Source organism: Lepidochelys kempii, chromosome 2 (assembly GCF_965140285.1).
Source record: "Lepidochelys kempii isolate rLepKem1 chromosome 2, rLepKem1.hap1, whole genome shotgun sequence".
NCBI classification, from domain to species: Eukaryota; Metazoa; Chordata; order Testudines; family Cheloniidae; genus Lepidochelys; species Lepidochelys kempii.
The window spans coordinates 262,531,563-262,551,665 of record NC_136381.1 but is presented as its reverse complement, the minus strand read 5'-3'; the positions used below and the strand labels follow the sequence as shown (position 1 = coordinate 262,551,665).

At 41.4% G+C, this 20,103-nt stretch overlaps 1 protein-coding gene across 1 annotated transcript in view; it reads left to right on the top strand.

Annotated features, from left to right (window-relative positions):
* The window catches only part of OBSCN (obscurin, cytoskeletal calmodulin and titin-interacting RhoGEF), a 291,841-nt gene that overhangs the window by 209,285 nt on the left and 62,453 nt on the right, over nucleotides 1-20,103 (top strand). The window contains exons 74-78 of the mRNA XM_078851342.1: nucleotides 1,708-1,821; nucleotides 5,011-5,178; nucleotides 5,455-5,557; nucleotides 6,078-6,207; nucleotides 10,593-10,698. Of these exons, the coding sequence (XP_078707468.1) occupies nucleotides 1,708-1,821; nucleotides 5,011-5,178; nucleotides 5,455-5,557; nucleotides 6,078-6,207; nucleotides 10,593-10,698 (621 nt within the window). The remainder of the gene's footprint in view (nucleotides 1-1,707; nucleotides 1,822-5,010; nucleotides 5,179-5,454; nucleotides 5,558-6,077; nucleotides 6,208-10,592; nucleotides 10,699-20,103) is intronic.

Genomic DNA, 20,103 nt, shown 5'->3' with positions numbered 1-20,103 from the left:
ATCTGGGCATGATAGTGTATCATAAACTCAATATAAATCAACGTGATGCAGTTGTGAAAAACGCTAATGTCATTGTGGGGTGTCTTAACAGGAGTGTCATCTGTCAGACACGGGAGGTAACTGTCCTGCTCTACTCTGCAGTGGTGAGGCCCCAGCTGGAGAACTGTGTCCATGCTTTAGGAAGCTGAAGGGAGTCCAGAGGAGAACAATAAAAACAATAAAAGGTTTAGACAACCTGGCCTGTAAGGAAAGGCTAAAGCAAATGGGCTTGTTTAGCCTTGAGAAAAGAAGATTTGAAGGTGTAACCTGATAACAGTCTTCAAATGTGTTAAGGAATGTTATAAAGAGGACAGTGACCAGTTGTTCTGTATGCCCACTGAAAGTAGAACAAGTCGAAGGGGCTTGATCTGCAACAAATAAGATTTATGTTAGATATTAGGAAACTCTTTCTAACTCTAGGGGTAGTTAAGCTCTGGAATAGGCTTCCAAGGGAGTATGTGGAATCTCTGGTTTCACAGTAGCAGCCATGCTAGTCTGTATCCGCAAAAAGAAAAGGAGGACTTGTGGCACCTTTGAGACTAACAAATTTATTTGAGCATAAGCTTTCGTGAGCTATAGCTGCATCCAATGAAGTGGGCTGTAGCTCACGAAAGCTTATGCTCAAATAAATTTGTCAGTCTCTAAGGTGCCACAAGTACAACTTTTCTTTTTGTGGAATCTCTGTCACTTGAGGTTTCTAAGAGGAGGTTAGACACACACATGTCAGGGATGGTCTCTAGGTTTATTTGGTCTTACCTCAGGACAGGGGGTGGGCTAGATGACCTCTCAAGGTCCCTTCCAGCCGTATATTTCTATGATTCTCCAGCACAGTTGAATAGTCCCATAGAAATCAAGAGAACTTTTGTTGCTGGGTGAGGAAATATGGCTGTTAAAACCTCTATAACAAAGACTTTGAATTAGATCCCAAGTACCCAGATTGTATTCAGAAAATATGCATTCACAGGTGCAAAGAGGTAATTGCATGCAATGGGCTTATAGCATATTTAGTAAGCTACTGAGTGAGCACCTACACTTGCATATATTACAGATAAAGCCTAAGAAAATTTGGCTTCTATTTCTACTACATTTGCACAGAAAATAAGGCTGTGTATTTTAACTTTTACTAATAACCTGTTCTTATAAAGTGAGCCTTCCAAATTAATTTTTATATAACTTCTTGATATACATAAAGGTCAAAACTTAAAGTGTTTTGACAGTACTCAGTGCAGAATAAACTAGTGTGGAAAGAAGCAGAAATACATTTTGGGTGCTCAGCATTTTCTGAAAAAGAGGATTCTTTAAGGTGTCTCACACTGGGCAGCCAAAAATGGAAGCTCCCAGAACCACTAGTCAGTTTTGAAAATCTTGGCCGAAGGAACTGCGAAGGCTATAGAGTGAGTCAGAACGAAGGATAAAACTCAGCATTCCTGTCCCCCAGGTCTAAAATCACTAGCCAACACATGGTGATCTCTGTTTATCCACAAACAATTTGCAACACCGTGAAGTCATTAGTACCCGTTGGTTAATAAACTCTCCATTTCAGGTATCCCATGTTGAAACTTTAAGGTTTGCAAAACTCAGCCATCCTGCGTGTCCTTTTCCTTCATTGCATTAGTCATTCTTCAGACAGAACCATTAAAAATGCCTAATAAATCTCTTTTCTTTCAGTTCCTCCGGATTTTGAGGAAGGACTGGCTGACTGTACAGCTGAGCTGGGTGAAACTGTCAAATTGGCTTGCAAAGTGACAGGAGCTCCTAAGCCAGTAGTCGCTTGGTATAAAGGTATAGTCAGCATTGTGCTGTCATGAGATATGTACTCCTAGTTTATGTGGCACTCACACTGCTCCATCCCAAGTTCTTGGTAGCTGATCATTTAACTGAATTGCATGTTTTCCCAGCAACATTATAATTAGTTTTTACTTGCAATGAAAACATCTTTGCTGAAAGTTGACACCCAATACAAAGCCGTTTCACGTGCCTCTCACTGCATTTAAGTCTTTTCCTTTTACAAAAAGAACAGGAATACTTGTGGCACCTTAGAGACTAACAAATTTATTAGAGTATAAGCTTTCGTGGGCTACAGCCCACTTCATCGGATGCATAGCATGGAACATATAATAAGAAGATATATATATACACATACAGAGAAGGTGGAAGTTGCCATACAAACTGTAAGAGGCTAATTATTTAAGATGAGCTATTATCAGCAGGAGAAAAAAAAACTTTTCTTGCGATAATCAAGGTGGCCCATTTAGACAGTTGACAAGAAGGTGCGAGGATACTTAACATGGGGAAATAGATTCGATATGTGTAATGACCCAGCCACTCCCAGTCTCTATTCAAACCCAAGTTAATGGTATCTAGTTTGCATATTAATTCAAGCTTGGCAGTTTCTCGTTGGAGTCTGTTTTTGAAGCTTTTCTGTTGCAAAATTGCCACCCTTAAGTGTTTTACTGAGTGGCCAAAGAGGTTGAAGTGTTCTCCTACCGGTTTTTGATTCCTGATGTCAGATTTGTGTTCATTTATCCTTTTGCGTAGAGACTGTCTGGTCTGGCCAATGTACCTGGTAGAGGGTCATTGCTGGCACATGATGGCATATATCACATTGGTAGATGTAAAAAGAAAAGGAGTACGTGTGGCACTTTAGAGACTAATGAATGAGCCCCTGATGGCGTGGCTAATGTGATTAAGTCCTATGATGGTGTCACTTGAATAAATATGTGGACAGAGTTGGCATCAGGCTTTGTTGCAAGGATAGGTTCCTGGGTTAGTGTTTTTGTTATGTGGTGTGTGGTTGCTGGAGAGTATTTGCTTCAGGTTGGGGGGCTGTCTGTAAGCAAGGACTGGTCTGTCCCCAAGATCTGTGAAGGATGACCCAACACTCTCACAAATCTTGGGAGACAGGCCAGTCCTTGCCTACAGACAGCCCCCCAACCTGAAGCGAATACTCACCAGCAACCACATACCACACAACAGAACCACTAACCCAGGAACCTGTCCTTGCAACAAAGCCTATTGCCAACTGTGCCCACATATCTATTCAGGGGACACCATCACAGGGCCTAATAATATCAGCCACACTATCAGAGGCTCGTTCACCTGCACATCCACCAATGTGATATATGCCATCATGTGCCAGCAATGCCCCTTTGCCTTGTATATTGGTCAAACTGGACAGTCTCTACATAAAAGAATAAATGGACACAAATCAGATGTCAAGAATTATAACATTCATAAACCAGTCAGAGAACACTTTAATCTCTTTGGTCACGCGATTACAGACATGAAAGTTGCGATATTACAACAGAAAAACTTCAGAAACAAACTCCAAAGAGAGATTGCTGACTTGGAATTAATTTGCAAATTGGATACAATTAACTTAGGCTTGAATAGAGACTGGGTATGGTTGATTCATTATAAAAGGTAACCTATTTCCCCTTGTTTATTCCGTCTTCCCCCGCCCCCCACTGTTCCTCAGACATTCTTGTTAAACCCTTGATTTGTGCTGGAAATGGCCCACCTTGATTATCATACACATTGTATGGAGAGTGATCACTTTAGATAAGCTATTACCAACAGGAGAGTGCGGGGTGGGGGAGAGAAAACCTTTTGTAGTGATAAACACCCATTTTTTCATGGTCTGTGTGTATACAAACATCTTCTGTATCTTCCACAGTACGCATCCAATGAAGTGAGCTGTAGCTCATGAAAGCTTATGCTCAAATAAATTGGTTAGTCTCTAAGGTGCCACAAGTACTCCTTTTTAAGATCTGTGAAAGTGAGGGATCATTTTTCAGGATAAGTTGTAAATCTTTGATGATGCGCTGGAGAGGTTTTAGTTGGGGGCTGAAGGTGACGGCTAGTGGCGTTCTGTTATTTTCTTTGTTGGTCCTGTCCTGTAGTAGGTGAATTCAGAGTACTCTTCTGGCTCTGTCAATCTGTTTTTTTCACTTCAGCAGGTGGATATTGTAGTTTTAAGAATGCTTGATAGAGATCTTGTAGATGTTTTTCTCTGTCTGAGGGATTGGAGCAAATGTGGTTGTATCTTAGAGCTTGGCTGTAGACAATGGATCATGTGGTGTGGTCTGGATGGAAGCTGGAGGCATGTAGGTAAGTATAGCGGTCAGTAGGTTTCCGGTATAGGGTGGTGTTATGTGACCATCGCTTATTAGCACAGTAGTGTCCAGGAAATGGACCGCTTGCGTGGATTGATCTAGGCTGAGGTTGATGTTGGGATGGAAATTGTTGAAATCATGGTGGAATTCCTTAAGGGCTTCTTTTCCATGGGTCCAGATGATGAAGATGTCATCAATGTAGCGCAAGTAGAGTAGGGGCGTTAGGGGACGAGAGCTGAGGAAGCGTTGTTCTAAGTCAGCCATAAAAATGTTGGCATACTGTGGAGCCATGCGGGTACCCATAGCAGTGCCACTGACTTGAAGGTATATATTGTCCCCAAATGTGAAATAGTTGTGGGTGAGGACAAAGTCACTAAGGTCAGCCACCAGGTTTGCCGTGACATTATCAGGGATACTGTTCCTGCTAGCTTGTAGGCCATCTTTTACATCCTTTTAGAACACACCATAATCAACAAGATCCTTCACCACACAGGAGAGACTTCAGGAGAGTTTTCGTGTTTACACGAGGACAAAGCATGACAGGTGATGAGCACCTGCAGTGCCCATTGAGATCAGGATTTAGCTCATGGTGGATACAATGTCTCCTCAGCTGTGTTCTCAGGGTGCATTGCAGAGAAGGAAGATGAAGAGCTCATTCTTCAGCCATTCTGACCTTATGCAATGTGTAGCTGTTTTTAGAAAGGCAAATACAGCCTTAAGCCCCCTTATCTCTATGCCTTTCTCTATCCTGGGGATAGCCAAGGTCCAAAGTGGAAGAAAAAGGTACAGTTCCCAAACAGAGGATGTAAACTGATGCTGCGTTTAATGAGGGATTTTTCTTTCTTTTATTTTTAAGATGGCAAACCAGTGGAGATGGATCCCCATCACATTATAATAGAAGATCCTGATGGTTCCTGTACATTGATCCTGGACACTCTGACGGGTATTGACTCAGGACAGTACATGTGTTTTGCCACCAGTCCGGCTGGTAATGCCAGTACACTAGGAAAGATCCTTGTTCAAGGTAAAGTCCTATACAGATACATTGTTTTAAAGTGCTATTCACCACTTCCCTGCTGTGTATTATATTAGGTATGTGCATTAAAACATGCAGGCAGTTCTGCATTACGTTCCTGGCATGTCCTCTTTGAAGCACCCTCTGATAGCTCAGGAATAGCGAATCAGAAAGTCAAATCTCTTTCTTGGTCTGCTACCAATGGGAGGGATGCAGTCAGGCCACAGACCTGTGTTGTATGTTTTGATTGTTGTCGTGTTTATTAAGTTTATTCTTATTTTCTAGTGCCACCGAGGTTTGTGAACAAGGTTAGAAATGCTTATTATGTTGAAGATGAAGATGTTCAGTTTACCTGCACCATTGAAGGAGCACCGTATCCTCAAAGCAGGTCAGTTCTTGGAGTTATTTCTTGACAGAAACCAAATGTTTGGGTGGTTTCCTCAAGAAATTTATTGTAGCAATTGTGTGGGAGGGAAAAACCTTCAAATAATAATTGATATGGGACTCTATCAGATCTAATGTGCTGATGTATATTTTGGGGTTCCTTTAACTATCCTCACCCAGCATGCATTCACTTCACCAACCAAGTGTTCTGGGCAGTCCATCATGACATTCTTTCTAGCAGCGGAAACTCAGTACAGCATCCTCTGAAGCCTGGCAATGCTGCTCTATGCATTGGCTTGAGGCATTTCATGAGAACACCGTAAGACTCTGGTTTTCCATGGGGGATGAGTGTGCTCCCTCCACAGTGATTCACATCCCTGAAAATGCAGAGAGCATGAGTTTTAGCTGGGACCTAAACTTGTATCTCCGGCCTGGGAGTGTTTTGCTCTGCCGACTGGGTTGATGGGCGAGTGACTCGTTGAAATGTCACGTTTTGCCTTAGACTTGCTATTTTCCATGCACAGGTGGTATAAAGATGGTGCCCTGCTGACAGACATCAATAAATACCAGACTTTTAGTGAGCCACGGAGTGGCGTGTTAGTCTTGGTGATCAAAAATGCTTCTAAGGAAGACATGGGACACTATGAATGTGAAGTAAGTTCAAACAGATTTCAACAGCTGCTGTTTGACTCATCATAATGTAAGAATTTCTTCTCTCTGGGGACAGATTTTTGACTGTGTTATTGCATCTGAAGTGTTACACACAGCGTACCAAGAAGCTCAAAATAAAGGAGGGATGGACCCAACTGTTCGGGGATACTCTGATCTGAGATTTTGGTTCATCAATTAATATAACAATGAGGCAGTTTGGAAATCAGAGTCAGAGCTGAGTTTAGATTCCAAATCTACCCCAGGCAACATTCAAATGTTCTGATGTGGAGTTTTGCTTTGGGCCCATCACTAAATGAAAGAGATCCAGACAAACATCCAGACAAGAAAAAGCACTTTTGGGCTTCAGCCAAAAGGGCAACCATTGAAATTCTCTTTTATTTCAAAAGATTAGCAGGAAGTAACTAAGAAAATCAAATCATATATGTCAGGGCAGGCAATTTCAATTACTTCAAAAAAGAAATTGCACTTCATTTTTTGTAGTAAGTCAGTAGTAAATCCTTAGTAGGAAATTAGAAAAGGAGTACTTGTGGCACCTTAGAGACTAACCAATTTATTTGAGCATAAGCTTTCGTGAGCTACAGCTCACTTCATAGGATGCATACTGTGGAAAGTGTAGAAGATCTTTTTATACACACAAAGCATGAAAAAATACCTCCCCCCACCCCTGCTGATAATAGCTTATCTAAAGTGACCACTCTCCTTACAATGTGTATGATAATCAAGGTGGGCCATTTCCAGCACAAATCAAGGGTTTAACAAGAACATCTGAGGAAGGAGGGGGGGGTTTGGAAAACAAGGGGAAATAGGTTACCTTGCATAATGACTTAGCCACTCCCAGTCTCTATTTAAGCCTAAGTTAATTGTATCCAATTTGCAAATGAATTCCAAGTCAGCAGTCTCTCGCTGGAGTCTGGATTTGAAGTTTTTCTGTTGTAATATCGCAACTTTCATGTCTGTAATCGCGTGACCAGAGAGATTGAAGTGTTCTCCGACTGGTTTATGAATGTTATAATTCTTGACATCTGATTTGTGTCCATTTATTCTTTTACGTAGAGACTGTCCAGTTTGACCAATGTACATGGCAGAGGGGCATTGCTGGCACATGATGGCATATATCACATTGGTGGATGTGCAGGTGAACGAGCCTCTGATAGTGTGGCTGATGTTATTAGACCCTGTGATGGTGTCCCCTGAATAGATATGTGGGCACAGTTGGCAACGGGCTTTGTTGCAAGGATAGGTTTCTGGGTTAGTGGAAAAGAAGATATGAGGAATTCCACCATGATTTCAACAATTTCCATCCCACCATCAACCTCAGCCTGGTCCAGTCCACACAAGAGATCCACTTCCTGGACACTACAGTGCTAATAAACGATGGTCACATAAACACCACCCTATACCGGAAACCTACTGACCGCTATTCCTACCTACATGCCTCCAGCTTTCACCCTGACCACACCACACGATCCATTGTCTACAGCCAAGCTCTACGATACAACCGCATTTGCTCCAACCCCTCAGGCAGAGACAGACACCTACAAGATCTCTATCAAGCATTCTTACAACTACAATACCCACCTGCGGAAGTGAAGAAACAGATTGACAGAGCCAGAAGAGTTCCCAGAAGTCACCTACTACAGGGCAGGCCTAACAAAGAAAATAACAGAACGCCACTAGCCGTCACCTTCAGCCCCCAACTAAAACTCCTCCAACGCATTATTAAGGATCTACAACCTATAGAATCATAGAATATCAGGGTTGGAAGGGACCTCAGGAGGTCATCTAGTCCAACCCCCTGCTCAAAAGCAAGGCCAATCCCCAATTAAATCATCCCAGCGAGGGCTTTGTCAAGCCTGACCTTAAAAACTTCTAAGGAAGGAGATTCCACCACCTCCCTAGGCAACGCATTCCAGTGTTTCACCACCCTCTTAGTGAAAAAGTTTTTCCTAATATCCAACCTAAACCTCCCCCACTGCAACTTGAGACCATTACTCCTTATCCTGTCCTCTTCTACCACTGAGAATAGTCTAGAACCATCCTCTCTGGACCCACCTCTCAGGTAGTTGAAAGCAGCTATCAAATCCCCCCTCATTCTTCTCTTCTGCAGACTAAACAATCCCAGTTCCCTCAGCCTCTCCTCATAAGTCATGTGTTCCAGACCCCTAATCATTTTTGTTGCCCTTCGCTGGACTCTCTCCAATTTATCCACATCCTTCTTGTAGTGTGGGGCCCAAAACTGGACACAGTACTCCAGATGAGGCCTCACCAATGTCGAATAGAGGGGGATGATCACGTCCCTCGATCTGCTCGCTATGCCCCTACTTATACATCCCAAAATGCCATTGGCCTTCTTGGCAACAAGGGCAGACTGCTGACTCATATCCAGCTTCTCGTCCACTGTCACCCCTAGGTCCTTTTCCGCAGAACTGCTGCCTAGCCATTTGGTCCCTAGTCTGTATCTGTGCATTGGGTTCTTCCGTCCTAAGTGCAGGACCCTGCACTTATCCTTATTGAACCTCATCAGATTTCTTTTGGCCCAATCCTCCAATTTGTCTAGGTCCCTCTGTATCCTATCCCTGCCCTCCAGCGTATCTACCACTCCTCCCAGTTTAGTATCATCCGCAAATTTGCTGAGAGTGCAATCCACACCATCCTCCAGATCATTTATGAAGATATTGAACAAAACCGGCCCCAGGACCGACCCCTGGGGTACTCCACTTGACACTGGCTGCCAACTAGACATGGAGCCATTGATCACTACCTGTTGAGCCCGACAATCTAGCCAACTTTCTACCCACTTTATAGTGCATTCATCCAGCCCGTACTTCTTTAACTTGCTGACAAGAATACTGTGGGAAACCATGTCAAAAGCTTTGCTAAATTCAAGAAACAATACATCCACTGCTTTCCCTTCATCCACAGAACCAGTAATCTCATCATAGAAGGTGATTAGATTAGTCAGGCACGACCTTCCCTTGGTGAATCAATGCTGACTGTTCCTGATCACTTTCCTCTCATGTAAGTGCTTCAGGATTGATTCTTTGAGGACCTGCTCCATGATTTTTCTGGGGACTGAAGTGAGGCTGACTGGCCTGTAGTTCCCAGGATCCTCCTTCTTCCCTTTTTTAAAGATTGGCACTACATTAGCCTTTTTCCAGTCATCTGGGACTTCCCCCGTTCACCACAAGTTTTCAAAGATAATTATCCTGAAGGATGACCCAACACTCTCACAAATCTTGGGAGACAGGCCCGTCCTTGCCTACAGACAGCCCCCCAACCTGAAGCAAATACTCACCAGCAACCACATACCACACAACAGAACCACTAACCCAGGAACCTGTCCTTGCAACAAAGCCTGTTGCCAACTGTGCCCACATATCTATTCAGGGGACACCATCACAGGGCCTAATAACATCAGCCACACTATCAGAGGCTCGTTCACCTGCACATCCACCAATGTGATATATGCCATCATGTGCCAGCAATGCCCCTCTGCCATGTACATTGGTCAAACTGGACAGTCTCTACGTAAAAGAATAAATGGACACAAATCAGATGTCAAGAATTATAACATTCATAAACCAGTCAGAGAACACTTCAATTTTTCTGATTACAGACATGAAAGTTGCGATATTACAACAGAAAAACTTCAAATCCAGACTCCAGCGAGAGACTGCTGACTTGGAATTCATTTGCAAATTGGATACAATTAACTTAGGCTTAAATAGAGACTGGGAGTGGCTAAGTCATTATGCAAGGTAACCTATTTCCCCTTGTTTTCCATACCCCCCCTCCTTCCTCAGACGTTCTTGTTAAACCCTTGATTTGTGCTGGAAATGGCCCACCGTGATTATCATACACATTGTAAGGAGAGTGGTCACTTTAGATAAGCTATTATCAGCAGGGGTGGAGGGAGGTATTTTTTCATGCTTTGTGTGTATAAAAAGATCTTCTACACTTTCCACAGTATGCATCCGATGAAGTGAGCTGTAGCTCACAAAAGCTTATGCTCAAATAAATTGGTTAGTCTCTAAGGTGCCACAAGTCCTCCTTTTCTTTTTGCGAATACAGACTAACACGGCTGTTACTCTGAAACCAGTAGGAAATAAGTAACATAAATTGCACTGAACTGGGATGTGCACACTCAAGGGATCTGCTTCATGAGTATATTTCCCAAGGTCCAGATTCTTCTACTGCGGGATCCAGCTGACTTCTGTTGAAGTTACTTGAATCTTGCCCTTGGATTCAGTTCAGCCATTTATGCAGTCCTGTATTGCACATATGGCCTTGGCTGCAGTAGGGTAAAGTGTGGATTGACTGTATAAAATTATCCTACATTTTACTGAGTATTGCTTGATTCTTGTTAGCTGACGAACAGATTAGGTTCAGCAAGGAGTGGAGCGGATCTTTGCCAGCAGAGTGCAGCATTACTGGCCCAGGAGAAGAGAGGAGACCAAGCCATTACTATAGAAGGTATGACCCTTTGCCAGCTCTGTAAGTATATCATTGAATTACCCTAAAGTCGTCATCTTGAGGGCTGAATATATTTGCCATCTTATCATACAGTCTTATTCATGTTGATTGTCAGCGTACATGTGTCTGTATGTCCATCTATGTGTGTATGCGTATACTGCAGATCATGTATACCCATCACGTACTTAGTTCATTTCCAAGCCGATGAAATCAATGGATTATCTTACCATATAATGTTTATGGAATCCATTAAATGGCAAAGGAGGAGCAGCTTATTTTGCTGCCACTAAGTCTGGTGATTTTGTGATTCTTTCCATTTGATCTAGCAATAGTAGTGTTTCAGTCTAGAGGCAGAATGTGATATGAGCTACACTGAGGAAAGACCGGACTCAATAACTAAAGCACAGCAGAAATACGGTGGTCTCTAAAATGACACAGGAGAATATGTGGAATTGTCAAAGAAATACATCTGATGGATCAGCTGTATTTCCAAGCACGTGTGTGAATAAGTATTAATTTATCTGTTAGCAAGAGATATATTGATATTAAACATCACATGTTCATGGAATCCATTCCTTTTTTATGAGTGTTTTTGGTTTGTTTATTTAACTTAAATTGGTAAGAATCCAGTGGAGAGGTCTTTCTCTTCATTTCTTAAGAGGGCTGTTGTCCTAAGTTATCTTGTTCTTTGAATTATTTCTACCATAAATATGTAAAGAAAACAAACTACACCCTTCTTAAGTGTGCTTAGGCAACACTGAATGTCAGAGGTTTGCAAACAACTAAGGAAGTTATTTTTCTCCTTCCAGTGATTGTGCATAGATACATTCCATTGTAGCTGTATGTGCATTCAGTGCACTCAAGTGGGAGACTTTTGCCAGCAGTACCCTAGAGGGCACATGCCCCCTGCTTCCCTTGTGCTCAGACCTGAGGGCATAAAAGGGGCATGGCTGCTGCCTCCTTCTCAGTTACTTCTGTGGCGAGAGTTGGGAGTTCCCTGTGGCTCCTTAGCTTCAGTTAGCCGATCTCTAGACAGAGATTTCTCTAAATGCATATGGTTCTAATGATAGTTTAGGCTTAAGATAGTTTAGTATGGTTTAGTTTATTAGATAGTTAGTTCTTTCATTTGGGGGCTTAGTATGGAGAAATCCCCAAGATTCAAACAATGTGCCATATGCAGGCATAGAAGCTGGAACTAGGGGAGCTGCTGCTGCACCCCCTGATGGCTTGAAGTGGTTTCCATTATATACAGGGTTTACAGTTTGGTTCAATGGCTCTCTGCACCCCCCACTATAAAAATTGTTCCAGCACCCCTGTATACAAGGCGTAATCCTAGTTACAGATAAGCACTAGAGAGGAGAGAAAGAAACATGGAAGGAAGGCAAGAAACTCACCACCTGGAGTCATCCTCCTGGATCCTACTGTCTCTTGAGGACGACACACTGCTCGAGGCCAGAGAAATGAGCAGCCCCTGAGAATGGGGACCCTGTCTCCCTCGTAGCCACAGTTAGTCAGGAACCTTTTCTCACAAACCCAGCCCCAGCTAACGGGGCATCCCTGCCTGGAATACTCAGTAATAGACTAGCCTGAGCAACAAGTACAGGAAGTTCTGCTCCAGAGCAGGCCGCAGCCTGGGCTCTGTCATGGATGCCTTCCTTCTTCCCTGGTCAAGCCATCTGCTGTATGCATTACCTCCAGTCCTTCTCATTTTGAGGGTGATCAGGAAACTAAAAAAAGACAAGACAACCATAATCTTTGTAGTGCCGGCCTAGCCAAGATAGTACTGGTTCATGTACCTACACCAACTCTCCATTTGGTCACTCATAACTTTACCCCTTGTTGACAATCTCCGGCTCAAAACCAATGTCTTTGCATCCCAACTGGCAATCTCTCCGCCTCTCCGCATGGATGATCTCTTGTTGAGTAATCAGGAGAGATTATGCTCCCAAGATGTCCAAGCGATCTTGGTAAGCAAGAGAATGGATTCCACCTGGGTGACATATGCAGTGAAATGGAAAAGGTTTTTGATCTGGGCAGAATCTCACCATTTATCACCAAATCTTACAGTGGTTAGACACATACTGGACTACCTACTGCATCTAACATTTTCTGATCTCTCAGTTCACTGAGAATCCATCTGGCATCTGTCTCTGCAGTACACCTTGTAGTGGCTGGCTTTTCTATCTTTTTGCATCTCGTGGCTTCCAGATTTCTAAAGGGTCTCGTTAATGTGTATCTTCTCATGTCCAATCTGGGGGTACCTTTGTGGGATCTGAATCTAGTTCTGACCCATTGAATGGGTCCCCCCTCTTTGAACCTCTGGCAACATCATCCCTTTCACTATTATCAGTGAAAACAGCATTCTTGTTAGCAATTACCTCTTACTAGGTGAGTCTAGTGCTGCTAGCACTTTTAGCTGACCCTCCTCTCACAGTTTTCCACAAACACAAAGTTTCCCTTAGGTTGCGCACTAAGTTTATGCCAAAGGTGGTATCAACCTTCTACTGGGGGAGGTTTAGATTGGATATTAGGAAAAACTTTTTCACTATGAGGGTGGTGAAACACTGGAATGCATTACCTAGGGAGGTGGTAGAATCTCCTTCCTTAGAGGTTTTTAAGGTCAGGCTTGACAAAGCCCTGGCTGGGATGATTTAACTGGGAATTGGTCCTGCTTCGAGCAGGGGGTTGGACTAGATGACCTTCTGGGGTCCCTTCCAACCCTGATATTCTATGATTCTATGATTCTACTTTAATCAGATAATTCATTTCCCAATATTCTCCCCAACACCTCATCCTTTTAAGGCTGAAGAAAAGCTTCATGCCTTAGATGTATGTAGGGTTTTGGCATTTTACATAGACTATGCAAATCTTTCAGATCCTGCCCCAGAATCTTTGTAGCCTATAGTGAAAGAATCAAGGGAAAATCAGATGCAGTTCAGTGTATCTCATAATGGATTTCTGACTGCATCAAGCTTTGCTTTGATCTTGCTAAGGTCTCCCTTTCACGCAGGATAACTGTGCTCCACTGGGGCTCATTCCACTTCATCAGCCTTTTTGAGCAACATTCCTATATGGGACGTGCAAAGCAGCAACATGATCATGGGTACATACCTTCCCCAGACACCATGCTATTACACAGGCTTCCTGAGAGGATGTCAGCGTCGGCAACTTGGTGTTGCAGTCTCTTTTCTAGTAATCTGCAGTCCCACCATCTGTAGGAAAACTGCTGGTGAGTCACCTCCTGGGCAATGTATACAAGCACAATCACTTGGGGAGGAAAAAATGGTTCCCTACCTGTACAATAACGGTTGTTCTTCGAGATGTGTTGTGCACACATACAGTCCATGACCTTCACCGCTACTTCAGGAGTTAGATACATGGCGGTGCAAAGTAATGGAGAGGGAGGTGATAGCCGTATGCCTTCTGTGCTCTCTGCTCTGATCACACGAGAGTAGGGCCACATTCAATGCTCATTGGTACTGCTGGCAAAAGTCTCTGGCTCGAGTGCATTGGGCTTACATGCAGCTGTAAAGGAATGTATATGTGCCCAACGCATCTCAAAGAACAAGGGTTACTGTACAGGTAAGTAAGCACTTTTTCACGTCACTGGCATTTGAATAGTGACAGCACTCAGGATTTCAATGGGGGCCATGACTGGGAGAAGTGTACTCTTGACAATTACTTTTGCCTTGAAGCTAGTGTTAATGTTGGGAGTCAGAAACCATAGACTACCCAGATTAGTGTCCAGGCCTATAATTTATTTAGCCTGTTTGGAATCGTTATATGTTTCTAATGACCTAGAAAAGTTGGAATTTATTCATTATTCCCCCTAAGCTTCTGAATTCTTATAAAACAATACCTCCTCCCACCCCACTGTCCTGCTGGTAATAGCTTATCTAAAGCGATCATCAGGTTGGGCCATTGTGCTGGAAATGGCCCAACCTGATGATCACTTTAGATAAGCTATTACCAGCAGGACAGTGGGGTGGGAGGAGGTATTGTTTCATATTCTCTGTGTGTATATAAAGTCTGCTGCAGTTTCCATGGTATGCATCCGATGAAGTGAGCTGTAGCTCACGAAAGCTCATGCTCAAATAAATTGGTCAGTCTCTAAGGTGCCACAAGTACTCCTTTTCTTTTTGCTAATACAGACTAACACGGCTGTTACTCTGAAACCTGAATTCTTATAGAAACCCAGATAATCTCATACATACACACATAATTATTTTCCTCTGCTTTATGCTCACTTCCATTGTGGCTTTGTATTATGGTGATCAAATCACTGAGGACTGCAGGGGAGAACTTTATTGGGATTATCAATACCATAACTTAATCGGCTGGAGGGGTGCTGTTTCCGTAATATGCCCTACTCAGGGAGCGAATATGTTGAACCCAGAATGCTGATAAAAATGTACAAAACACCACCAGCGTGGCATATCTTGGTGCATTTACCTTGTAGGAGGCTAAACTGCAATTTATTATCATTTAAAGCAAGTTAGAGGAAGATGTTGTAATAAAAAGTAAGAATTGCAAAACTGCATTAAAAGTGTTGTTTAGTTTATAGCGTTGTGAGCATTTAAATTCACGTTGGAATTACTCATGTTTGTATATCATACATTTGTATAGTTCATATAAAAGAAATTATTTTGTGGCGTTGATTGAAGAAATCTAACACGGCAATTGCCTGCGGGCACCAGAAGTACTGTGAAATAAAACAATTTGTTGTTTAAACTGGAGAGATACTGGTTGTGACTAGTGGTTATTGGGTTCAAATTGGCATTGTCGAAGGAAATACGGTCCCAATGCAACTGCAGTTAGTCAGTGAAAGATGGTTCAGGGCCTTCCAGAGCAAAATGTTAAAATGAGCCGAAGTCATCCCTGTAATAGCTTCATTGCATTCGATGGAGTTGCACCAAGGATGAATTTGGCCTAATACGTGTAACTGAGAAAAGAACTATTGGTTATTTAACATCCAATAATCTATCTGGATATATCTGCTGGGAAGCCAGGCTCCCCTGGCAAAGAACAGAAGGACAGACAGACTTGATGAGAGCCATCTCTTTCCATCCTTATGATTCTGCATATTGGTGGCGATGTTATTGTTTATGACTTCAGCAGGAAGATAAGCTATCACAGTGTGATATTATTACACTGGAGAACAGGCATTGGACCTGGCCCGCTCCCACACACCAGCACTGTTTCTGAGAGTTTTACCTATTTAATAGTTGTTTGCTGTTGGCTGTATGGTGTGATGGTTGCCAGTTCTTCCTGTGACTCTCACAGAGACTTTTGTTGCTATTGGTTTTTTCCTTGCCATTGTTTTACTGTTACCTCTCAGTTTATTTCACTGAGCCAAACATTGTTTATTACTCACAGTATTAAATTAGTAAATCCTGTTGTCCACAATTAGCAATCCAGGCACCAAGCCTGCAATTTGTAGAGTTAAATTCTGCCCTCAGTTAGCACCTGGCATTGAAGTCAACTGAGAACTGATTTAAAAACAGAAATCCAAATTCAGGAAGAATTTTAGGACTTTCACACAATTATTTGTAGGGTTAAAGAGAGAGAGAGAGAGCGTGAACCTTTCTATTTGAGTTCAAGTTGAATATCTGCTTTGCAACCAATCTCCTTGCTGCTTAATTTAGATGTCGCAAATCTTTAAAGACATGCTGATTCGTCATGGCTCTAGCTTTCATGTTTAACATCATAATTCAGCAAATTATTCAACCCAGGTTCACTAACTTGCAATCAACTCACTTTTAAAAACAAAATGGCAACATTTCTGAAAGTTATTGAATTCCCATCATCTCTGACTGGCATGGTACAGACTAGGAAACGACAAATGTAAAGCTTTTTATTAGCAGGAATAATCGTAGCACAAGTGGAAATAAGCAAGATTTTGCAGAAGACTGAACACTGGGATGGAGCGTGTTTATAGCAGGAAAATGGGAATCCGGCTTCCTGGGTTCCGTTCTTACCTCTGCCACTGGCTCCATGCGAGACCTTTGACAAGTTACTTAATCACTCTGTGCCTCAGTTTGCCTGGTAATACCTGTCTCACAGGATAATATTAAGTGTTTTGAGATCCTCGAAGGCAAGATTGCTGAAGAAGCACACAGTATTTTTAGTTCTGTTTTTCCCACTATCCTGCCGAAGAGCTAGAGAATGTGGGTTTGCTCCCTAGACTTTTTAATAGTTCCATTTTTAGGGTGAAGATCAGGATATTATTTATATTTTCATTGTTCTCTTATTATTAATTTACTATTATTATTGATGTTTATTTTTAGTTTAGGGCTGGCAATGTGTTCAGCACAGTACTGTGCACAAGAACGTCTTTAGGTCCATCTCAGTCATAGCAAACACACAGTATTGTTTCCAAGTAAAGGCTTCTAAAGCTATAACACTGCTTTTCCAACCACAGTTGTTTTTCTTTACAGAAAAAGTAGAATACTTGTATTTCATACAGAGCAGTTTAGAAAATTCTGTTCTGTTTGTGAATTGTCTGCAGTGTAATTAGATTCAACAGTTGGTAGATCAAGGGGGGGAAATTCAGTAATCATCTTCCTTGATATACATGATCAGCGCATACTGTGCAATGGGATATTATGGTTTTCTGAGGGGGACAAGGTAGGATTTACAGATTGTAAGAAAAATCACATTGGACATCATCTTTCATGCATCTCAAAGTTCTGAGGGTTCTATTTGCCTTCAAACGCATTCTTGTAATCATTTCATAATGTGTGCGCTGTTGGTTTAACATATTAACAAAAAACGTAGACTCGTTGGCTGAACCTAATGCTTAGAGCTGTTAATCTGCTTATCAGGATCTTCTGCTTTGCAAAGCTGTTTTTCTAAAATGCTACAAAAAAGTTGAAATGATAAATCCTACGAATAGTTCCTGAATTCCCTCATCCTACTTTCATGTGGTTCTATCCTTCATATGGGATTGCTTCAAACCTATCATATCTCGGAGAGTCTATATAAACTGCCATGCACTAAATTAAAGTTTTAATTTAAATATTTAGGGCCCATATACCCCATTTAATTTATGATTGGCGCTCTTGTGCCCAGTCCTGCAGAACTTTTGTATACAAAATCTCCACTGACATCAGTTGGGAGTTATGCATGCAGAACAACTGGGACTGTTGTCAGCTGGAAGGAGTGCAAGATCAGACTTTGATAATGGGAATTGTGTGCAAGGACAGAGAACAGTGTATTTAGGTTTGGCAGTATATTTATTTAGGTTTAATAAGGTGCAGTTCAATAAAATACCAGTTACTAATGACACATATTTATTGATATTTCCTAACTGAACATTTGATACAGTTCTTTTCTGTGAGACAATTTTGGATATTCACTAAATACATTTTTAACGATCAACTAGTATTCAACATACAGTAACTGTTAAAAGAACCTCATAAAATATCTTTTATCTACATAGTATATCTATTGCACACTAATTAATTTTCATAAATATATTGGGCCTGATTCTCATTTGCTTACTTTGGTTTAATCAGGAGTAACCCCATTGACATGAGAAGAATAGGTCCCATCTGGAGGAGTATTTCTGTTAGTTTTGTTATATCCACATTGTTTATCTATTTGGGAATCTTGACTTAAAGGGTTCCTGATTTTATGAACATTTCTAACCTGGATGCAAAAGCAAAATACTGTTTAAGGGCCCAGTCCAACTTCCATGTAAAGCAAATTTTAAATAGTTTCAAAAGTTTTCCAAGTTACTAACAAAGTATTTATATAGGCTTAAAATTTTATTTAATTTTGAAGACAAAACTTTTGCAAATAATTTCTTCCTATATTTAATAGCTACAGTCTAAATTCTAGATTCTAGGTCCGACACTGGTTTCATTTAAACCAGTGTAAATATAGTGTAACTCCATTGGCTTTAATGAAAAAAATCTAGTTTTACTTAGGTATAACTGAGAGCAGAATCTGGCCGTCTGTGTTTGCCTAACAGAAACTGGAAGACAACATGGAACAGCCACCTGCTCTCTTTTTTCAGGCATTTGTGAAACTAGCACTCCAGCAGGGAAAACATGGAACTCTATACGCAACTGAGATATTGACATCAACTTCTGCACAAAATTCTCATTCACCCCAGTGGGATTTCCATGCTTAGCATAATGGCAGGATGGGGCCCTTGTAAGTTAAGTGAAGGTGAAATTAAATTTCGAATATTCTGTCTTATAATGTAAATATATTTTGAATTTTTTAGTCTATAGATATGTTGGTGACCATTTAAAGAATCAGGATTTGCTAAAAGATGTAACAGAGGTTAGATTCCCCTGCCCCCGTCCCCCTCATATTTTGAACAGGAACTATCTGTGATATCTCAGATATTGCTGTGTAGTAACTCTTGGTAACTGTAATTTTTGGACGGCAGCCACTGTTACTGTAGAGATAATGACTTGGGACAAGAAACAGCTTTATTTCAAAAACAACAATGAAAATTTTGCAGTTCACTTTTTAAGTGTTTTTTTAATTATACAAACTAAATAACAACAATGCTGGAGCTTATTTGCTTTATTAAGCTGGTTGCTGGAAATATAATTCAAAGGAAAACTTAGCCCTTTAGAAGCTCACTAACTTGTCACTGAACAAAGAGAGGGGCTTGGGGTCTTGTTTTGCAAAATCCCACTTATAGTCAGCAGTTCAGAGTGCATTAAATACAATCTAGTTCATATGGTGTCATGACGCTGTACCAGCAGATTGGTAGAAAAAATGATGAAAATCTCTATTAGCTTTTGAAATGTTATACCACTTTGCTTTTCCTTTTTTATTAAATCTCTAACTTAAAAAAATCCTATCTGAAATCTTTATGTAGTCACCTCTAAAGCAGTAGTTTATATTATTGGGCCATAGAAAGAGAGCTATACAGAGTTAATATGCATGGATGGAGCAGACATATGCATACTGTAGGTATATAGATGGACTCTCATTTTGTGGGGCTTTTTTGTGCTAATTTTCTATAATTTTTTTTTTCATTTTGAGAAGCTTGGATCTTGAATCCAGTTTGCAGAAGCCTGAAAACTGACCGATTATTTAGTCCGGGAAACTCCTTTTCCAGAAACATGACAATCATAGGTTAAAGGATTCCAGCTCTGCTGAATATTCCCTATAGAGACATATTTTGATCTCTCACATGGTAGCTTGCAGAAGTTTTGATTTTCCAAAGACAAATGCCAGGTTATCAAAGTGGGAAAAAATAGGCCACACTGGGAATCCTCAGTACTGATCAGAGACACTAAGGATATCACTGCAGATAACCACAGAAAGCACGGATGGGATGATACGTGCGTTTTTTCACTCAAGTTTCTCTTGATTAACTTAACAAAGTTAATTTAATCATTTCAGCTTTTGCCTTTCTTTAACCCCATGCTGTTCATA